The 19,822-nt window shown below is 43.2% G+C and overlaps 2 protein-coding genes across 4 annotated transcripts in view; one reads left to right on the top strand and one right to left on the bottom strand.

Moving 5' to 3' along the window:
• Positions 1-5,440, bottom strand: part of SMARCA1 (SWI/SNF related, matrix associated, actin dependent regulator of chromatin, subfamily a, member 1) — a 32,079-nt gene extending 26,639 nt beyond the window's left edge. The window contains exons 1-2 of one of the 2 annotated variants that reach the window (XM_064669845.1): positions 5,242-5,440; positions 1,507-1,593 (exon numbers count right to left, since the gene is read on the bottom strand). In XM_064669845.1, coding sequence (XP_064525915.1) covers positions 1,507-1,593; positions 5,242-5,340 — 186 coding nt within the window. In that variant the 5' untranslated portion in view covers positions 5,341-5,440. The remainder of the gene's footprint in view (positions 1-1,506; positions 1,594-5,241) is intronic. The other variant, XM_064669844.1, reaches the window with a different exon arrangement.
• A 12,238-nt stretch (positions 5,441-17,678) lies between these two features.
• GAB3 (GRB2 associated binding protein 3) overlaps positions 17,679-19,822 on the top strand; it is a 65,576-nt gene continuing 63,432 nt past the window's right edge. Inside the window, exon 1 of one of the 2 annotated variants that reach the window (XM_064669843.1) lies at positions 17,679-17,960. In XM_064669843.1, coding sequence (XP_064525913.1) covers positions 17,889-17,960 — 72 coding nt within the window. In that variant the 5' untranslated portion in view covers positions 17,679-17,888. The remainder of the gene's footprint in view (positions 17,961-19,822) is intronic. The other variant, XM_064669841.1, reaches the window with a different exon arrangement.

Here is a 19,822-nt window from a genome sequence, read left to right as displayed (position 1 = left end):
AAAGTGGGGAAGAGAATTTAAAAAAAAAAGATAACTTTTCTTCATAAAAATGTATTTTTATTGAAAAACAGAATTCAGACACTATCTAACAGAATGCAATCGTTATCAGCTTCTCAATGACATTTCTAAGCTTCATGTAACGCTGTACCACTTGAAGCAATTTTCATGTGATGTCATTTATATATCATGATAAAAACTACAAGAATGAAATAGCAGTTCTGCACCATAACATTTCCAAAAAAAACACAAACCACAGAGAGCCTTTCTGCAGGTAACAGCCATGGAAGTGCTCCCCCAGCAGTAACACCAGCCCAAGAAAAGGGCAGCAAAATGAGCCTGACGCGCAATGCGCGATCTCGCCACACGAGGGCACTGCGCTTCCTTAACAGCACAGCACCGACCGGCACAGAAACACCTTCACAGAGATCTCCTGGAAAAAATTACTATTTCTTCCCTGATGAAAGGTAGATTCTTTTGATATCTGATCCCTTTGCCTCCTAGAACAACTGAACTAACAAGCTAATTTAGGAAAGCTGTAAATTCACCATGTATTACTGTGAAAACAAGTTTAGCTATTTACTCAACTCATTCCCAACAAACAGATTTGTGTGTCCTCTCTTTGGCTAAACATTAAGTATTCATACAAGTATGTTTAAGAGTGATACTCTTCCTTGACTTCCATGGTATCCAATCCTTTCAGACTCTACTGTAATTATTAGGCATCCATTTAACATTAAACCTTTCAAGAAAAATACAATAAGATACAGATACCAGCTTAAACCAATAACTTACTACATGTATCATTCAAGAACAAGCCTTGCCATGTCCTCCTGGCTTCTGTCTCTTTGTCACACAGAAGCTACTCTGTTACATCTCCTCTCCAGCACTATAAGCTCCCTTCCTTGGTGTCATGGACAGGTATCTTCTGCATTGTTATGGCACATTTATTACAGGATATCAATATTTAAAACCTTTATGTTTTTGTATGATGAAAAACTGGGAGATTCAGTATTTCTGTCAGCTAAGAAGTAGCTTAAGGATGCCTCTGACATGACTCAAGGGGTCATCAGATAAAACTGCCAGAGACAGATTCAAAACAAAACAGGGAGTTCTAAATATAAAATGTCACTGAATAGTAACTCCTTACCACAGAAGGGAGTGGATAACTAAAAAAGAAACCACAAAACCAAAAATCAACTGACAACTGCTGAGTATAAAAACCACAGCCTCCATGCAGAAATCATGCAGACAGAAATACTTGGACGAGTGGGACAGTGTTTAACAGAACTACCACTACCTGCTTCCTCTGTTCTCGTATTCTTCACTAAATACTTACTGTCACTGTGAGAAACACCACACTGGACTAATGTTTAGATGAATCTTCATTTGGTCAGGGTTTTTTCTGACACATTCAGGCTGCAATAACCCCACGTAACTGTGCTGATCTAGTTCCAACAACCAAGTGCCATAAAAAGCTGCAGTATATTTCACCATGAAAACACTTACCATCTTCTCTTCATATTCCGGGTCAACTTCTTTGTCAGGTCTAGCCGCTTTTGGAGGAAGTTTGAGTTGAAAAGGGGGATCATTTTTCTGGAATTCAGAAGTTAAACATTTTATAAATATCAGCTTCCTATATAGTTTTTTTAGCAAAAAGATATCAAACTGAACAAACCTACAAACTACATGGTAAGTATGCTATTATTATGCATTAATTATATTATTTCACCAAAAGCAGAACATGATATCCATGATGAAATTAAAGAGGAGATATGATTAGAAAAAAAGAAAGCTGGAGATTCGTCTCATCCTTGTGTTTATCTCTACAAGTAGGATCCATGTTGAAAGCACTGAAAGAAATTACTGAAAGAGAACAAAGTTTAATTTTTCACAGAGATCTTTCTATAAATGTATCATAAATATATTGAAAAGACATTTTAAAACATTAAATGTGATTTCTTAATGTCAGATTCCTAACTGTAAGTTTCTGACGCATCTTTGTTGAGTTTTGTTTGTTTTCACTTCTAGATAAATAGTCACAAGTTCAATTGGAAACACAGCTTAACTACTCTTGGGCATATGGCTGGGAAGAGACACAAATTAACAGCCAAATCAATTCATGCAGCAACCACTCCCTGGTACACTCTTAGACAGCTAAAGAACTACCTTATTTACTACACATGAAACAAATTTCAGCAACTGTAACTAAAATGGCTGACTTTTGTAGTTTATAAGATTCATTTCTGTCTTCAGTTGGGAAGCCCAAAGCAGGTTTATCACAACTTTGATACTGGCAAAATGTTTGGTGGATTTTTTCCCCTAATTTAGGAAAGTTCTCCTAATTTGCCTTTGAAGTGTGCCTTTTGACACACCTCCTGCCAATAAAAAAATAAATATATTTTGAGATGCATTAAATTATAAAACTGTTTTTTAAATGCTCTGAATAAACTGAAAGGAACTGCCAAAGTTCACGTCTGTATAAAATGTAACACTGCAGAACCTTAATCTGCTTTAAGTATCAGTCTGCCATAAATACATTAAATTAAAATAATAATTAATCTAAACTATTCAGGGTCAAGTAGCAAAACGAATCCAAAATGGTACCAAATATTTAAAAGTCTGTCAAGCAACATTACACTTAACTTTCAGAACTGTTAGTGATAAATATACAGTTCTTCAAGCAGAACAACTCAGTATTATGAGTATCCCTTTTAACTGAAAGTTTTCCAAGTAAATTGCAATGCAATATTATCTTTCTAAGCCCCAAGGCAGATGGCTGCAATGCCAGTTCTGTTGTTTCTCAGATGTCCCCAGAAGAATAAAACTTATGGCGGCATCCAAATCAAATTTATTCTGTAATAAGTATTTGTGAATAACACATTCTGAGTTAAAGTAGCAAACAAGCTGACATGTAAAGTTACTGCAGCCACAGCACTATAAAATCACATCCTATACATCACCTTTCAAGATAAAAGACAGTTTCCCTGCTTTCCCACCCCTGCTTCTCGCTGCAGTGTTTCTGTTGAACATTAATGGCTCCCAATGTATCAGAAATAACAAACAGGAGATTATCAAAAGCTGATGAAAGAGACAAAGAAGACACATGCATTCCTGTTTCCCTTCTCCTCCTCATAACTTACAGGGGAAGACAATATGCTGCAGTTTCACTAAAATACTGTTTCGAGCTGGTGGAACCAGGCAGGTGGTAGGAACAAGCATCATATCCAAACTTGCTTCTGCATAATGTTCTGAGCTACAGAAATCTACATCCTGACAATGATTACATTTTGATATAAGAATACTTCTCACTTAAAACTGGACCATGTACCTCCTACAACACAGAACCACAAAACATTTCATCAGGTCTGTGAGAGTTTTTCCCTATAAACTTTACACAATGTATCTTCATCACTTAGAGGCTTGACTTGTCAGGGAACAGGACATGTCTCAGTGCAATTAACAAGCAAAAAAAGTACTTTCATTTTTAACTCAGGAAACTCACTGGTAACAATTTGCCTCTACTCTAGAAAGTTTCCATTAGCGATTAAGACAGTCCCCTGAAAACTGATGTCATTTAAACACCTCACAAAGAAACACAACCACGCAGCAGTTTCAAAAATAACAGATCCTGAGTATTCCAAGGATACAAAATACCCCCCTGTAAAATCTCTGATAACTACCCTAAATAGTGCTACTAGTATTAGGGTGGGAAATTTCTACCTGGTAAGTGTAACAGTCCTAAACTGAGAAGGCCCCACAAACCATCAATAAATGACTGGGAATAAGAACTCAAAAGGCATTAAGAAGATGGTGAAGGGCCTGGAGGGGAAGCCATACAAGGAGCAGCTGAGGTCACTTGGCTTGTTCAGCCTTGAAGACACTGAAGGGCAGGGAAGCGGAGGGGCACCGCATGAGGTTGTGTCAGGGGAGGTTGAGGCTGATTATTAGGAAAAGGTTCTTCACCCAGAGGGTGGCTGGATACTGGAACAGGCTCCCCAGAGAAATAGTCACAGCTGTGCCCAAGCAGTCAAGCCTGACAGAGTTCAAGAAGTGTCTGGACAACACTCTCAGGTACATGGTGGGATTCCTGGGGCTGTGCTGTGCAGGGCCAGGAGCTGGATGTTAATGCTCCTTGTGGGTCCCTCCCAGCTCAGGATATTCTATAATTCTATGATACTGCCCAGTATGGCACAGTAGCATAAAGTTGATAATATCTGAAACCATTCACTGCTTTCAAATGATTTCTCCATGCAGGCATTCCTAAACATTTAGTACTGACTTTTCATCAGTTCACATCCATAAAATTTTGCAGAATAAGTTGTATCTAATAGAGAAATAGCCCTTAAACATTTTCCCGCGAACAACCAGGCAATGCTCAGGATTACACTGCACTGTGTCTCATACCTGTTTGTACATATAAGTAATGAATTAAAGCCTCAAGTGTTCCTTACAGACAAAAACAGACTTTCAGTAACTGGGCTAAACATTCTGATTGCACTGTTATCAGTAGTTCTGCAATTTTCTCCAATATCACAAATACTTGATGCACAGTCCTCATTCTTACTAAGTTTTTATAAGATTCACTCTTCAGGTTGAACCTTGTTCAGTTTCCAAGGATACCTGAATACGTCACTTTTTTACATTCCTTGTGCCTTAGCCTTCTGTTTTTCTTCCAAAAAAACTAACGAGAGCCAGCTGGCAGCCCTACGCGCTCGTTCGAGGGGTGTGCTCTGCACCAGGGCACTCGAGCCGGGCAGGGGAACACCCCGAGCCGTGCGGGCTGGGGTGGAGCGGGTCAGCCCCGAACCCCTCGGCCCGGCCCCACACTCCCACCGCCGGCCCTCGGAGCTGCCGGTTCTTCCATGGAAAGCGTCCCAGCTTTCCCTGGGGACTGGGGAAGGGAAATAGCGGGGCTCCCGAGGACGGGTCCTGCAGGAGCGCTCGGGGTGCGGGGGGTCCGCAGGGGAGCGGGGGCTGAGCGACCCCGGCACCGGCGTGTCCGGGCCGCAGGGCCGGGCCGGGGGCACCGCAAGCGGGCGGCGATGCCACGACGATGCTGAGGGACCGGCGCGGGGCCAGGGGTGTGTCCGGGCGGGGCCGGCCCGCAGAGCCCGCACAGCGGGTGCGGAGGGGCCCGGGAGGCCTCAGGGCCGGGGCGGCGCGGCCCGAGCAGCGGCCGCAGGAGGGGGCGGCGGGGCCCGGTGCGCTCCCACCACCCGCAGGGCCCCCCCGGCGCGGTACCTCCTCGGCGCCGGGGTCCTGCGCGGCGGCGGGGGCGGTGGATGTGGAGGCGCGGGGCTCCTCGGCGGGGCCGGGGCCCAGGTTCGGGTCCATGTCCATGTCTCGCTCGGCGGTCCCGGGGCGGGGGCGGCCCCACCGCCCCTCCCCTCCCCCGGCCCGCGCGCGGCTCTCGCGATACTGACGGGGCCGGGCCGTGTGAGGGGAGCGGGGCGGGGGCGGCACCGGGAGGGTCCAGCGGGGAGCCCGGAGCGGTTCCCGAGCCGTGCCCGCCGGGCGCTGCGCAACGGGCGGCCCGCGGAGGCCTTGCTGCCTCCCGCCCTCTCGAGCGACACCGCAGCTCACAGAAGAGAGAGCGGCCAGGGCCGCTACAGGGAGTCACGGAATGGGTTGGGTTGGAAGGGACCTTAAAGATCATCTCGTTCCAACCCCCTGCCATGGGCAGGGACACCTTCCGATAGACCAGGTTGCTCCAAGCCCCGTCCAGCCTGGCCTTGAACACTTACAGGGATGGGGCATCCACAGCTTCCATAGGCAACCTGTTCCAGTGTCTCACCACCACCCCCATTAAAGAATTTCTTCTTAATATCCCATCTAAATCTCTCCTCTTTTAGTTTAAAACTGTTCCCCCTTATCCTATAACTATCTGCCCGCACAGAAAGTCGCTGTCCATCTTTTTTATATGTCCCCTTTAAGAGGACAATGAGGTCTCCCTGGAGGCTGCTTCTCTCCAGGCTGGACAGTCCCAGCTCTCAGATTTTTCGGACTTCGGAGCATTTTCGTGGCCTCCTCTGGGCTCGCTCCAACACATCCACATCCTCGTGCTGGGGACTCCAGGGCTGGATGGTGGGGTCTCACCAGAGCAGAGCAGAGGGGCAGAATCCCCTCCCTCCACCTGCTGCCCATGCTGCTTTTTACTCAGCCCAGTGGTTCCAAACCCTGTTGCAAATGGCAAGTGTGTTTTCCTAAGTGCCCCAGGCTGTACTAGAGAGAAAAACATCTCCTAACATCTGCAGAGGTACCAGTGGAGCTCCCAAAGCAAGAATAGCTTACAGGAAAAAACATATGTGTTTTTTTTTTCTTGAGCCATTTTAAATTCAGCAGTGTTTGCATATTTCTGTTGAAAATTGCACTTATGAAGCCATTCGATTTAGTTACTGGCAATGCATGTATTTCTGACTGTCAATGCAAGACATTCAGATTCTCAGCTGCTGAGCTGTAACCTTGGTCATATTGCTAAAGGATCCCAAAACAATCCTTGAGATGTCAGACTTTAAAAACTGAGAGCTCCAAATCAGCCATTTTACCTGATGATTACTTACAAAGGCATTATCATGAGCATTTTGTACAGAGACAGCAATGAAACCTTAGCCCAGTAGGCAGAATGAGCAATAAAAGCTTCTTCAGTCCAGTAAAAAGCTCAGAAACTGTTATCAAGATCTTTTTGCATAACTTAACAACTAAGCTGAGCAAATGGGCTATTGCAGCACTCACACACTGCATTTAGAAAAACCTCTGAGAACTCTTTTCCATCTATGCATTGACTCCAGTGAGGTGCCAGTAACATGTGTCTTAACTGTTTCCATGACTGCCTGATTACTCGGAGATTCATTATCTAGATTATGGCCCAGCACAGAAGATTTAAGTTCTAAACTCCCCTTTTTCGTGTTGCGAAACATCTTTAAAGCAGTAACAGTGCTGTTCCAAATTATTCAGCCCCCTATTGCCTTCTGTGTCTGCTGTACAGTTCAACAAAGCAAGGCCCACGGCGTCTGCAGTAGCCCTTCCACTTGATTTATTTTTAAAAGCTTTGGGAGGTACATTTTTCATAGTGCAATCGAGAAGAGTGACGTGACTGGTTTTGAAAGAGTGCTCCAAATAGCTTTTCCAAGCAGAGCTGTCTAGAAGATTAAGTTTACCATTAGCTATGCAGAAAGTCTCTAAGGTGGGAAAATTCCAGTTTATGACGTGTTTGTTCTTAACCTTTATGGAAAATAGCTCACTAACCACTTTTAACATCTGACTTTCCTTCTTCACTTTCAAACATTTGTAGCTTCTGTTTATGCCAAACACTCTCCAGTGTTTGTTACAGCTTGTTTTTTCCTTGAAATTCACAGGAACATTGCATGCTGTACAAAACAACCAAGCTGCTGCTTTCCTGAAAGATCTCCTTTGGCTATTTTTTGCTTGTGTGCTTCACATTTGCATTTGACACTATGCAGAGATGTTCTTAGCTGCTTCTCTTAGGCTATGCTGTGTACTCCCATGGATCCACAGGCCATTGGCTGAAAAAATCGCTTATTATCATATGATAATCTAATTAATTGGGTTTTTTCTTTAAAGTAGTGAAGTGCTTTTTTGTACTTACTTTATATATATTTTTTGTGCTAATATTTGAAAAATTCCATTGAGTTTCTCCAGCTGTTTTTTTTTTATGTGTTGAGAGGCAGGAGGCCACTTGTCATGTTGAAGTTGTAGATTTAGGTATTAGCTCTTTGTTTTCCCAGGTTTATTACTCCTTATTTTAGTCTGCCAGATACAATCACCAGGGCTGAATGTGTAGTCTACACACCAATCTATCAAGCCTCCTCTGCCCAATTCAGAAAGATGCCACTTAACATATTGTATGATGAGAATTATGTTTTATTGTCAGATTTAGAAAGAGAAATTGCATACACTTAGGCTCACTGTTTCCCACTTTTGTATTTCAAACACTGCTGAAATTTGTAAAGAGTTGGTATGATACAGATCCAGTAGCATTTTCATATACTATCCAGATAATTCCATAAGATTTTAAAATTTTGGATGGTGGCTATTCAACCTTTTCAAAACAGGGGACTACTTGTAGCAGTCTCAATTTCTCTAGCACAGATATATTGGATTTGGGTAACTTTTTAAAATAAATCTTAGTATTCTGGGGAATCACTTCATAGGCCAAGTTGTTATACAAGCCCCCTTTGTGTGAATTGCTGTGGAGGGGTTGTATAGGTACCAACATATGGCTGTGGATCGAGAAATGTTACCAAAAAGCAGGCTGAAGAATTAAACAGTATATGCTGAAATCACAGAATAACAGAAGCACAGCATCACAGAATGTGCTGAGTTGGAAAGGACCCACAAGGATCATTGAGTCCAACCCTTAGCCCTGCACAGGACCATCCCCCAGAGTCACACCACGTGCCTGAGAACATCATCCAAACACTTCTTGAACTCTGTCAGGCTTGGTGCTGTGACTACTGCCCTGGGGAGCCTGTTCCAGCGCCCAAACACCCTCTGGGGAAGAACCTTTTGCTGATATCTGACCTAACCCTCCCCTGACACACCTTCAGTCCATTCCCTCGGGTCCTGTCACTGGTCACCACAGAGAAGAGATCAGTGCCTGCCTCTCCTCTTGCCCTCACAAGAAGAGATAACATGTGAAAATCTCCCAAGAACTGATAAGTTTTAGAGACCAGCAGACCTGTTGAATTGACAGGAACAGATAAACTTAGTACTCCAAGAGTCTGCCAAATCCCAGCTGTTACACAAAGCAAGTAACTCAATGTGGTAGGTGTAGTCCAACCATGTGAATGCACTGTGTGGCGATTTACAAGTGGCAGTACCGCTGTCATGTGCCACCAGGTGGCAACACCGACCTGTACTCGTCTGCGGGAGTCCTGACAAGAGGATCCGGCAGCCTATGGCCTATTTAATATGAATACTCCTCAGTCTTGAAACTGATTTGATCAATAACGGGAAAAAAAATTCTAAAAATTAGCTTTGTAAACCGTCTTTTACTTGCTACTTTTTAAATATTTCTAGAACTGTATCGTGTATAACCAGTATCTTCCCCTAAAATGACAAAAGAGTCTTGTTAAGAAGGGCCTTGGGAAGGTAGTATCCTGTGGGTTTGGGATCTGTTCACTCCCTTGTGCGCATTCAGGAGGCTCTCCATTGAATGCCATAGCCCAAAATCCACATCTACAACACTGGTCATTTTTAGCTTAATTGTACCATCAATGAACTTAAAGCACAACTGTGCAATACAAGTTAGCTGTAAGCAATAAACAGCTTTATAGTTTGGAAACAAATAGGATCTGGGAGTAACTGAGAAGTGCTGTCTCTGAGGTGTTTGCCTGTTGACTTTCATATTTGCCACCTTTATCTCCATGCCTACATCAGCCTCCAAGTGTGAGCCACCACAGTGTGCCAACCATGTGTTACCTTACCCTGACTGCAGTACTGCCATCTCTCTTAAAATGCTTATATCATGTTGCTATTTTAATATTGCTTTTATTAAGCTAGCAGGTTATCTCTCTACAAGTAACCTCAGTTACGTCCAGTGGCACACTTCTATGCATTCTTGCATTTACCTGTACAGCCCTGTTTCATTCAGACCCTTATTTCACAGGTTCCCTTACAAAGTTCATCTGCTTTAGGGTTCCAGATTCTTTTCCCTTCTCATAGGATTAGAAAGAAGCATAGGCCTCCTCCTCTCTAGAGCTTACAATACACAAGATATTTCTCAAATGAGCTCTTGGTTTATGTGTCACTATCTGGGAACCCAGGTTTTGTTGGAGATGTAATTTCTGAGGATGTCCCTTGCTGCAGGACTTTGTGGAAGCCGAGCAGATGAGAGCAACCCAGCCCCTGCATGAGGCAATTCAGGGCTGCAAACAAGTGCTTACCTGATTCTGCATCATCTACAGGCACTAATGTGCTCTAATAGGCTTCACATTGAGTATTCTTTCAGAAAGGGGGGGGTTCTATTTGTTTAAGGAGGATGGAGCTTTTGTGGAGTTTGTTTGCTTGGGATTTTTTTTTTCTCTTGGGTTTTTTGTTTTGGTGGATTTTTTTTTTTGTTTTGGTGGTTTTGGAGGGTTATTTGTTTGTTTATTTGTTTTTTGTGGTTCAGGCTTCGTATTCATGCATCAATTTTCTGTATCAAGTTTTCATTTTACCCAACAGACAGTCTCTGGCATTGCCAATAGGGTTTGCAAATACAAGACCACATTCAGCTTTGGGAACTATAACAAAATAGCTAATGTATCCTTTGTATCTGGTTCAAAGAGTTGATAGCTGTACAAATACTCTTTGTTTTTACAACTTTATCCCAATACTGCATTTTTAATCCAGGCTTTAGCAGCCAAAGCTTTACTTTGGTACTGAAAAGGCTTCTAATAGGGCTGTATTTCCCAAGCACAGGGTTTTTTTTTTTTCCTCAACATTTTTTTCACTTGGTATCCTCGTGGGGGTTTTTTTCGGGTTTTTTTTGGCTGTGTGTTCATTTTTGCAGTGGGAGAGCCAGGAACTCTCACAGTTTGGTAAATTATGAAAGTGAGAAGACTGTCATCTCTTCATGGATGTGCTGAGCCAGGTTTATGTGATCGTGTTAGAATGTGTTAGTTCACCAAGCCTCATCAGGAACATATTGCAAAGGTACCTTCCTTGCCTATATGGACACCAGTTGCCCTTTGCAGCTTTGAACTTAAACACCTTCCCACCACACCGTGTTTCTCTGCTCCAGACCCCTTGCACTGTTATTTTTGTTTCTGCAGGTGAGAAAAGGGTTAGTTCAAGATTCTAAAAAGCAAAAATTGATCCCAACAAAGAAAGTTACTATTTTTTTCTCAGATCAGCACAGCAAAACAACTCAACTGCCCACGCACTCAGGGGCCAGTGCCAATACAGCAGCAAAACAGATCCATGGCAAGATGAAGGGTGGAATTGCAGCCACACTAATTTGTATCAGTTTAAGCTACCATAGCCCAGGCTTTAATAAACAGTTTTACAACTGTGTGTTCTGTCCTAAACTCCACATTTTGCCCACAAACAATGATGTCATGAAAATTTAACAATGACCAGTGAGTGATTCCTTTGGAGGTCATAAAATGTTTCCTGATGTAATAAGCTATGACTTTGCCAAAATTTGAGCACTGTCTCAAGACAGTCCCTGACCAGAAAAGTCTAGTTTCATTGAAAGTGAAAGGCACTTTAAAAGAGATTTTAGGTCAAAGCAAAAGCTGTCAAAAGTTTTTTCCAACTGAAATAAATCTGAAGCATATTTTGCTGCTCACTGCAATGGCATCCTCTTCTCCCTAACATATGCAGTTATTTTGCAATATTGAAAACCTGTAAATGATCTGTTTATAACAGAAACAGAATATTACAAAATTTTGAATATTTGTGAGTATCCAGTGAGCAGGTTGGTACAGTACAGCCTTTAAGTCTCTTTAATGATAATTGAGATTCTTTCTTCACAAATTCTCTGCCCAAAATAAATAATCTCTTCCTTAAGCAAAAGCCTGTTCCTGTGGGTTTGATTTCACACTGTTATCCATAAGATGATCATAGACTATTTGTAAATGTAACAGTTCTTTTTCAAAGCTTTTAGCATGCGCCAGGGTTTCCTTTAAATACAGGAAATGCACAAAAGATGCTTAAATGTATAAAGTCTGCCTTGGCCTTGCAAACATGGCAGATGCATTGCATAAGCCACAAGCCATCACTTCAGTTGCCACGGGCTTTACCCTGCTGTGAAAATACTTTTAATCTTGTCCTTTATGTCTATTTTTACTTGCCAGCATCTACACTCTGTGGAAAACTAGACTGAACCTGTTATATTTTCCAGAATATTATCCATTTCTGCTGAAAGATCTGTTAGATAAGAGTAATTCGTTTTAATTTATCCCAGTCCACATAGAATACGTTTCTGCCTTTCTCCTTGCTACCTCTTTTTTTTTTTTTTCTATTTTGCTTCCCCGACTGCCTAGGCCTTCTTTCTTCCTCATCCTGTAATGATTCTTCCTTTTTTGTAACAGTCTCAAACACACAGCTGCCATCAAAACAATCCCTCCTTTCCTGCATTTACATTCTTCACACAGGGCAACCTTTTACACACAGAGTTCAGAAATCTGGTCTGTTTGCTGTAATAGCCTCTATTCAATCATACTTAAACAAAGTAGTTCAATTGCCTAGTGGGGGAAGGTCTCTCTTCCACCCACAGTTCTGCCATCTGCACGAAAATTTCTCTCAAGTCACAGTGTAAGAGGTAGAGTTCCTATAACTCTCAGTAAGGCATTTTTGGGCAATATGGAGAACAAAGGCAGACAGTGTCCTCTGTTAATTTTCACGGGTTTATATTCTCATCACTCCAGAGTGTTCTCTGTTATCAGTAGGAATATTTTAGGAAAGCTGAGACCCATCTTGCACTTCATGGTGAGCCTTCCACATTTATGAGTCTGAAAATAGCTAGGTAGATATTTTTTCATTTAAACATAAAACTACAAACTCCTTTTTCCATCTGTTTTTGCAGGCCTTCCTGAGACCTTTCTTTAAACTTCATATCCAAACTTTAGGCTGTAAACTTCTAGAGTAAACTGGTTTCAGCAAGTCCTCACTTTCAGGAGATTAAAATTAAAATTTAATAATGATTTGCTATTTCTGACCTGGAAGAGACATGTCATAATCTTGATGTCAAAGAGATTATTTTGGATTCCTGGCTGTTACAGATTTGACTGTGTCATGTCACCAGGATCCATCAGCTGTGCACAGGCAAACTCCTCCAAATTGCCATATAAAGTTAATCAGTAGACCTCACATATGAGCTGAGTATTGGTTATTGTTATGTATGAAAAATGAAGTGGGTTTCTCTTAGCTTCAAAAGGTGATTAAGACAATTAGAAGAGAAATTTTGGCTCTTTTAAAAAGCCATCTTTTCTGCTTCCGTATCTCCTCCCTCAACTGCAAGGATTATTTGCTGACCTTGAGGAGCCATTGTTGTAATTACCCCACAAGGAAATCCTCACAAAAGGGTTGCTAGCAATGCCTATGTAGAGTGTAAGACCAACTTATCCACCTATGTATTGTTTACTAGTCTGCAAGCAGAAGCTGAAAAATAGCAAAAATGCAATATTTAATCTGTGCTTTCGTGGATGACAAAGAGAGAAACCTCTCTTCTGGCAAAAGAGACAGGGCAGGGGTTTGAACCAAAGTGAACCTGTTTGTTGGCACCCCCACTTTAGAAAAAGACAGTTTTACATTTGCAAATAAATGCACTATCCAGCAGAATTCCAGCCCTTCCACCAGTTACTTTCCTAAACAGGAGACTTTCCTATGAGATGCTGGATGTCTGCTGCTGTTTCCCAAAGGAGGTTAGTGCCAGAGGGCGTTGGTCTGTTTTCTGAAAGGGATTGACAGAGTTCTCCCTATGTGTCATGAGTGCTTTTGGTAAAATTAGATTCTGCCCTGTCCACAACAATAAAGGCCATACCCACATGCAGCTCACATAGTTCATATGCTTCCTGGAGCAAAACCACAGCAACGTTCAACTGTCTGTTTTCTTCTTTTATTTTCGCAGTGGCTCCTGCCTTGGAATCAGGTGTTGGGTCTCGCTGCCACTGAGAGCCCGGGGGTGCCCAAGTGCACAGCATGAACCAGGCAGAACATATCCCTCAGACAACCAGAACAGTGCAGAGACGTCGTCATCGGTCTGTGCCCGTGGTCAGGCTCTGGCTTCTGTAGTTAATTGTTTGAACAACAGCAACAAATCAAGCTGCTCTGAGGATCTGTGTGCATTCCTCCATCAGACCTGATTTGTATGGTGAGGACAGGCTACTGAAAGGAAGAGAAGGGGCTGAATTATCCCCCGTGACTTTGCTAAATTTGTCCTTGTGAATGGAGAGGGAGTGAAATATTTGTCTGCAGGGGGGAGCAGAGTGGTAACTGTCAGGAACAGCTGGAACATATATACTGTGTCATGTCTTTTTGTGGCACTAGGCTGTTCTGCTTGCTGAGGGAATGCTGCAGAGGCATGTCAGCATTCTGCTGAGTAAGTGTGGTGCGAGTTCCATGTGTAAACAGGGATCAGTCGCTAGATGAGAGAAAAGGGCTGTTCTCCCAGGGCCATGACTGCCTCTTGCATGCACCTCAACCTTCACCAGGCCTGTGTGGTGATGTAAATTAAATGTGGGGCTGGATTCTCAGAAAAATATCTGCTTGTGGAAATGTCAGTCTAGATAACTCTGGTGTCTCTTCCTCTTTCAATAACTATAAATTGTGAATAAAATAAATTCTCCTGATTTTTCCCATTCTTTCCATCCTGATTATTCGTTTGTCCACAGGAAAACAAGAACTTTCACTACTCTCAAGATTAATAATAACATCACCAGTTGTTCTGCAACATGGAAATGGACAAGTTTAAATAGCACACTTAACTTCTTTAAATCAGTACTCTGTAGAGTCACGAAGGAGTTTCCCATCAATGCAATAAGCTAAGTGAGACAAATAAACCTAAGCAAATATGTGTAATTCCACACTTTCAAACTTGCCAGCATCACAATAATATTAAGAAAATAAATTTTATTTTTAAATTTTCTTAATTGAGTTTTGCCAGTGATTTCACCACATGTATTCAAAACATACTTGAAGTCCAAAATGAAATGCTAATGGATAAATGCAAAAGCTGGAACTAAAATAGAACACCCCAAGGGTTTTGCAGAAGTGTTCAGCCGAAATCAATTTTTCTTTGCTCTTCTTTCCCCTCACTTTCCATTCTCTTTCCAACCTCAGTTCGCCCTCTGCATATGTTTTCAACTGCAAGACTTTTAAAACAAAGACTCTGTCGTTCACCATCATGATGATGGATTTAAGTAAATAATTTTATGTTTTAAAAGTGGCTGAATAATCTTTGCATGAATCAGGATAAAAGTGAAATCTCACTTCTTCCATCAGGATGAGATACCATTCATTTTTAAGCCTGTTATTATCAAACACAAGCCTGAGTGACACATTATCAGCACAATGAAAGTCGTCAGGGTAAGAAAAGAACTTTATTTGCTCTTTTAATGTTTGGAGCACAAATGCCAAGAAGGCACAGCAGCTTTCATAACAAACATGTTAACCCCCACATGCTCTGCTTAATTATGGCTTCCTGTATTTCTCCTCGGGCTACTGGCACCGTAAGTAAACTGGCACAGATTTTATTTGTTCTGATTACACTGAATGCAAGTTGTTGGGCAGGTGCTTCACAAGCAGCTGAGCCATTCCAGCAGTTCCAGAGGACAGGAGCTGTCTGACAGAGGAATGACACATCGAGCAGGGAACAGAATCGCTGTACCCCTCCCTGTCACCATGGCTACCACTCAGCAGGCGGTTTTTGGGCAGAAGTGCCAATTTAAGCAACTGCTGATTTCTTATTATTGCCCCTGCATCGCCCGCTCCCTTGGTCAGGTGCAAGTGTGTAGTAGGCCACGACATTTATCAGATCAGGAAACTAGTCCTGATCCAACTGGAAAACAAGCTCTCTTTTTTGACTCATTCTTTTCCAAACAGTCAGTTTTGTGATTCAGTTCCTCATGTAGGCACACAAATAAACTGTGTCTGTGCTATGGAGGCAATGGCAGAAGGGCAGGGACAAGTGACTTAAAAGATGGTGACTGCTGGTGATTTAAGCAGCATTACCACTGACCACAGCAAAGACAGAGCCAGAGCTCTCCTTAAGGTGTGGTTTGGTATTCAGTGTTTAGATCCACTTGGCAGTCCAGGCTCCTTGTACCTGTGTCCTGTTCCCTCCCCATTCCCTCTGCTGCCTTTCTGCAAGTGGTTATAAAGCTGCACAAGGGAACCCATCTGTCTGAAGGATGATCCAGTAAAAAATGGGTATTGTTAGGACACCGCAGGGATAACACATGAAGTGCATCAAAACTCATTTTATTTTGGCAGACTGATGTTTTAAAGCCTTTAGGTTTAAGGCTACTGTATCTGTCAGAGTGACACAGGCAAGTCACATGTGGAAGGAAAGTGTGACTTTCCTTCCCTAAATAATTCTGTGGCTGGATGCATCTCTCCAAGGAAAAGTCTTACAAAGCCTTGTTCACAAACCTGCTATTAAACATGTGAAGTTGTTAAAACATCACTGTGAATAAAGGATAAATGGAGCTGAGTGAAGGTGGTAGTAGAATGGAAGGCTGGGAATTAAATAGTATTGTAGGGCTGCATGAAAGTCACACTCAAACAAAAACATATCAAAAGAACTCTGAGCACATTTGAAATAAACTGTTTATAGTTTATTCATGACAGTTTTCATTTATGGTAGGATTTTTTTAAGATCAGTGATAATGTAAAGCACTAGCAATAGGAACGCTATGAGTTTGTACGGATTTATTTATATTTTTATGTAAATGTACATAGAGCATATATTTATATATTGTATGCCATTTATAGTACATATTATATTAAATATAATAAATACATATTGCCACCACATTTTTGCTTAAAAACTAGAAAAAAACAGTTATGGTTTCTAGTTTGTGAGATTCCAGCAGTGACACTGCAAGCTGTTTTCAGCCTGCCCTGTCAAAGAGCCCCAGCAGAGACATGAAAAATTCTGTGAAAGTATTAAACTTTCCCACTGGCCCGCTGCTGCTGATCACACCTTGCAGAGTCAGGGCACCATGAGTGCTGTATCTGGGCAGGGGCATGTGAGACTCCTGGAATTACAGAGTCGTGAAACCCAGTGAAGAATCACTGCGTCCACTTTAAGTCAAAGTTAAAAAGGACTTCTTAAAAATGAATACAAGCTGCCCTGTCCTTGAAAAAGCAGGAATTTCCCATCCTGGAAAGAGGCACTGACTACAAGGATATCAGCAAAGTTATGCACTTTGTGGGAGTATTTTTTACTTGTGACAGTGGAATGGCAACCTGTCTCCTTGAGGGCACTTCTGAAAAAGTCTGTTTCTAAAAATATATGATGATGTGAGAAGAAAAATCAAGTTTATTCCTATTAAATTCATACAAGGGACTAAATCCTACTGAAAAACCTTTAAATCCGCAAACCGACAAAGTCTGGCGGATGGTGGAAGCCGCGGTGGAGGTCTCAGTGGGGACAGCAGCAGTGGGGACTGGCCCTGCCGGCGCTGGCTGCGCCTCCCTCGCAGGCCAGGGCCCTTCTCTGGCCATCGCGGTCAACCCCGCCGGGTCACCACGACACTTCACGGAGACCACTGCGGCCACCGCGCCCCGCCCGGCGCTCCCACGGCTCAGCTCTGGGGCTTGCTCACCCCGGGGGTCCGGGCAGGGGTGGCCGCTAATCCCGAGGCTCCTGGCATGGGCGGCCAGCATCCCCGCTCCGGGCAGGGATGTCCAGCATCCCCGGGGCTCCGGACAGAGGGTGTCCAACATCCCCGGGGCTCCGGCAGGGAGTGTCCATCATCCCCAGAGCTCCGGGCAGGGGTGTCCGGGGCGATGCGCGGCCGGTCGCGGGAGCAGCCCGCTGTCGGTGCCGGTGCCGGGGGTGTCGCAGGCGGCGGCGGCGAGCCCCGGCCGCCCATCACGTGCTCGGTGTGTTGCATTGTGCTGGCGGCGGAGGGAGGGCTGGCCGTGTCAGTGATCAATGTCATGACTTCCTCCGCGGGCTGGAGCCGCGGCAGAGCGCAGCTGAAGGAAGCTGATTGCTGCGGGTGCGAATTGGCTGGGAACAATACACACACCCACACACCCGCACGGGCGGACAGGCACCCGCACACACACACCCGGGAGCACGCACACAGCCGGGAGCACACAGCCGGGAGCACACAGACCCGCACACGCAGGCACACACCCGCGGGCGGACACACACGCACACGCAGCCCGCACCCTGGATCCCGCGCCGCCGCTCCGCGCCGGGGGGGAAGATGAGCTCGGGGGACGTGGTTTGCACTGGATGGCTCATCAAATCACCCCCCGAGAAGAAACTCAAGAGATACGTAAGTGCAGAGGCTCTGCTGGTATTTTTTTTTTCTCTCTCGCTAAAGGGATTTCGGCGTGTGCTCGCTGTCTCGTTTGTCCCTTTGAAAGCTCTCTCCTGTTTCGGCTTCGCCTCGGACCAAAACAAAAAGATTTCCAAGTCCATGCGTTTACGGAGTATTTTAGTTTTCACCGACATTCTTGTGCCCTTTGGAATTAACCTTTCCCGTCTCGTAAGATTATAATTCTTCAGTTGTTATGCAACATATCAGGCTAAAAACCACATTTCGGTTTCAGTTAATGTTGCCGTAACTAGCAGAATTGTTGTAATAGTATTGCAGATGTCACTTTTCCAGGGACGGGCAAGAACATCCTAACAAAAAAAAAAAAAAAAAAAAAAAAAAAAAAAAAAAAAAAAAAAAGGAAAAAACAACCAAACAGCCCAAATCCTAATAATTTAAATTCTGAGTCTCTGCTTTGTTAAGATGCTCTGTAATTGCAATGGCACTTGCTAAAGGCAACATCTGCAATAGTTTTATTTACCAATGCCAGATCCGGTAGCCAACAGAAAGCTTCACTTTTGGTCCGTGATAAAGAGGTGCTGGAAGATGCTGTTCTGTAAAGTTCCTGATAGCTGGAAGGTGAAGGAGGCTGGCGAGAATAAGCGAGCCCTGCATGGAGAGCTGAACTGCGTTATGTGTGAAGGGGGCCCCTTGTTTCATTCTCTATCTGCCTGCCTGTTTGGAAAAAAAAAAAAAAAAAAAAAAGGATGTGTGTTGCAAACATAGGAAACTGTCTCGGTCCAGGGCTCTGAGGAAGGCGCTCCGGGTAGGAATAAATGACCCTTAAAATTTTGCTTGGGACAGCATTAAAAATGTAAAGCCCATCGTGGGCCATTTTGCATACTCATTTGTGGTGGTTCTTCATCAGGCATGTTGATATGTTGTTGTGTTGTTACACTTTTGCATTCGGTAATACCCGTTTGAGTCATGCCCTTCTAACCTAACTTACCCCCGAGCTCTGTACTGGTAGGATGCCACCGAACGTGTCTCTCGCTGCCGAGCCGAGTGCATGGCTTACATCATTTGTCGTATTCACTTCTGTTTATCAGCATTTTCTCCGGACTGCTGATGTTAGCTTTTTCTAGTAATATGAGGCATAACTGTATCGTGAAGAATGTGGTGGATATCATTTAGTGGTGTATTTTTTCTTAGCACCAAAGACTAGCAGAAAGGATAATTTCCTGATGTTAGATTTTAGTTTTAACTTATTCTAAATCAGAGTTTCTTCTTTTAGACCACAGTATTGCATTGAAATGGCTGAATATTTGCTTTGTTCGGTTAGCATTTTCCAATTCTAAAATAACCACTATGATGTGTCTCAGGGGAGCTGCAAATAAAATATGGGTCTCTAATTTTTGCTATATTTTGTAACGAGTGTACGAATAGGACTGTATAGCAGACACAATGTAAGAGCCACTGATTCACCCAGCTGGTATCATTAGTAACTCTGTCAGTGAAGCTATTTTTGATGACTCAATATTCATAAAAGGGCAAAGTAGAGAAAACAGAATGTGATAAAGCTGGGATTTGAAAGCCCCATTATACAGTCAAGATAATAGTCACAACAGGGGCTCTGATCAGCTCACAAGACTAGTTGCAGTCTGCTCTGCTCAGATTTTGCACAACAAAACCAAGGAAAATTTGTTCTATGTTATTCGCTAAACATCAACCACTAGATTAGCCAGATCTCTGCAGATTAGGCTCTGTTTTCTGGTTAGGAGGATAAGCTACTCCTTTGTCTATCATAAAGCAGAAATAAATCTGCTGCAAGTACAGCAAAGCTTAATGTCCTTTCTCATATGACTGGTTACACAGTGGAT

Source organism: Pseudopipra pipra, chromosome 13, assembly GCF_036250125.1.
Source record: "Pseudopipra pipra isolate bDixPip1 chromosome 13, bDixPip1.hap1, whole genome shotgun sequence".
Lineage (NCBI taxonomy): Eukaryota > Metazoa > Chordata > Aves > Passeriformes > Pipridae > Pseudopipra > Pseudopipra pipra.
The sequence above is the reverse complement of the archived record's forward strand: the minus strand, read 5'-3'. Positions and strand labels throughout refer to the sequence as shown.